The sequence below is a fragment of the Propithecus coquereli genome, unplaced genomic scaffold (genome assembly GCF_000956105.1).
Source record: "Propithecus coquereli isolate 6110/MARCELLA unplaced genomic scaffold, Pcoq_1.0 Scaffold91, whole genome shotgun sequence".
NCBI classification, from domain to species: Eukaryota; Metazoa; Chordata; class Mammalia; order Primates; family Indriidae; genus Propithecus; species Propithecus coquereli.
In genome coordinates this window covers 4,202,227-4,204,507 of record NW_012155396.1, presented here as the reverse complement: position 1 = coordinate 4,204,507, position 2,281 = coordinate 4,202,227, and the positions used below count along the sequence as shown (strand labels likewise).

The 2,281-nt window shown below is 33.7% G+C and overlaps 1 protein-coding gene across 1 annotated transcript in view; it reads left to right on the top strand.

The window, feature by feature from the left end:
* TNPO3 (transportin 3) overlaps positions 1–2,281 on the top strand; it is a 126,841-nt gene that overhangs the window by 48,353 nt on the left and 76,207 nt on the right. The window contains exon 5 of the mRNA XM_012664736.1: positions 1,100–1,243. Coding sequence (XP_012520190.1) covers positions 1,100–1,243 — 144 coding nt within the window. The remainder of the gene's footprint in view (positions 1–1,099; positions 1,244–2,281) is intronic.

The following is a 2,281-nucleotide window of genomic DNA, read 5'->3' as shown; positions in this document are numbered from 1 at the left end:
TAACTTAGTGTTCTGTGGGAATGAACGTGGTATATAGTCACATATTAACCCCTCACTTCTCTTCATCTTACAAACTTAGCAGTCTTTGGAGCACAGTAATAAAGACAATCATCTTAAATGTAGATTGTGTGGCAGATGAAGCTTCAAATTTGGAGGATTTTCCTGTATAGTTTATACCTGTATTGTAACCATGCATATCAGAATTCTTTAGACTGTGGTTGCCATAAACTTACTTGAATCATTTCATTTTTTCTTCCTTCATTTCAATTCATTACAGTTCAAACTAATTAAGTGTGTACACATATTGCCTGATATTGCAACATAGAGGGAGCATGGCTACCTGGAAGTGTAAGTGTCAGCCTTTAGATCTGGTTTGATAATACATTATGGGATTCCACTACTTCCTCCCGCCATGCCTCCTGAACCCCATGGCAATTACGTTTCTAACTCAATGCCTGTAAAAGCTATTTCAGAACATTGTTTATCCAGAAAAAGTTGCATTACATTTTCCTTTGGAAAAAATATATATCACAGAAACAGTCTGCAAAGAGAAAAACTGATGAGCTTTAGTCTGACTTCTATTTTGTCTTTTTAATAATATTTATAGTAGTGTTACTTTCTGTGGAATGACATGTTTACTAAAGTATTTAAGTGCTGAAACTAGAACATCAGCTTTTCATGTGGGAACATATAGTAGTATGCCTAGCTAACTCTAGCTGATTTTTATTCTGTGAAAATCAGGTGTATAGATGAATAAATACTACTTTTAAAACAATTATGTTGATAATACAACATTAATGCAGATATGGGAACCAAGAAACCTAGTAAATTACTTCTGAAATGTGTCTGTCTTTGGGTAAGTCTGTAACCCCTCTGTACCTCAGTTTCCCTATCAACAAACTGGAGATAATAGGACCTGCCTATAGATTTTCACTGGGTAGTAAATGGATTAATGGTATTTGGAACAGTAGCACTACAAAGCACTTTTAACTGTTAGCAGTTATTATTGTCATGCTTCTCATTATTATACTTATAAGATGATTATAATAATGGTTTAAGAATATACATTGACATTATTTAACTTTTTTCTTCTATTCAGATGACCTGTGTAGAAAAAGCAGGAACAGATGAGAAAATGCTTATGAAGGTCTTTCGCTGTTTGGGAAGTTGGTTTAACTTGGGAGTTTTGGACAGTAACTTCATGGCTAACAATAAGTTACTAGCACTTCTTTTTGAGGTTTTGGTAAGTAATGACTTTATCAAAGTATTTCTGCCACAGTCACTTTTCGTAACTGACCTGGGACATAATAACAGTGTTTTCAGATTACTGCACAGTGACTGGAAGGTGTATAGTAAGAAAACAGCAATGTCCCTTCCTTGCTGCCAAGTACCAAATTAAAAGTACCAGTTTTAATACTCAGAATAGAATGTAGTTATATTTAAGAAGAAAGCAATCTTATATGCACATAAATGATTTACATATTAAAATCCAATTAACAGCCATTAGTGTCTTTTTCCTTTTTCAAAAGTACAAAATTATGTGTTCCTAGTGATAGTCATTGAAGTTTGATGTTACCATTATGTAATTACATGTACATCAGAAATTTAGAAAATATAGAATAGGTAGAATTAGAAATTATCTTTATTGCATCCAGAGACAATTATAGATCAGAATATTATCTTTGTAGTTGAGACAGTTTAGTTAAATAGCAGTGTATGTACCAAATGGATTTGGGGTTTTTGACATTAGTGAAATAAGTGGTAATGTCTCTTTATATACTTGTGCATTTCTTTAAACTTTGAAAGTAGTAATGCCTAGTAATTCTTGGTAGATAGGAGTCAGTGAGTGCTTAGAATAAGACTAGATTTTTGAACAAGAAACATAGCATTGTCTCAAGCACAAATACTGAAGAGGTCTTTGGAGATGTGAATGACTTTGTCTCTTTCTTAGAGGGTTTCCTTTAATGAAGATGTATTAGTATGGAAGCTCTGTGTATACTGGATATATGATCGTGCACTGTTATTTAGAAGATGGTAGCATGATGCTAGATTGATACCACTGTGAATTAAAGAAGGAAAAGGAAAGCACCTTCTTCAGGGAGTCACTTGACATTTTAGTGTATTTCTGCTGTCGTTGTTGCATTAGAAGCTAAGCCTTAGGAAAGTTAGGGCGCTGACAATTGTTTCACTAGTCATTATCTTTGTCTCCATGTATGTTTGTACCCTACCTCAATAATGGTGATTATGATTCTCGTCTCACTAAATTGTGTGAACAGTCACT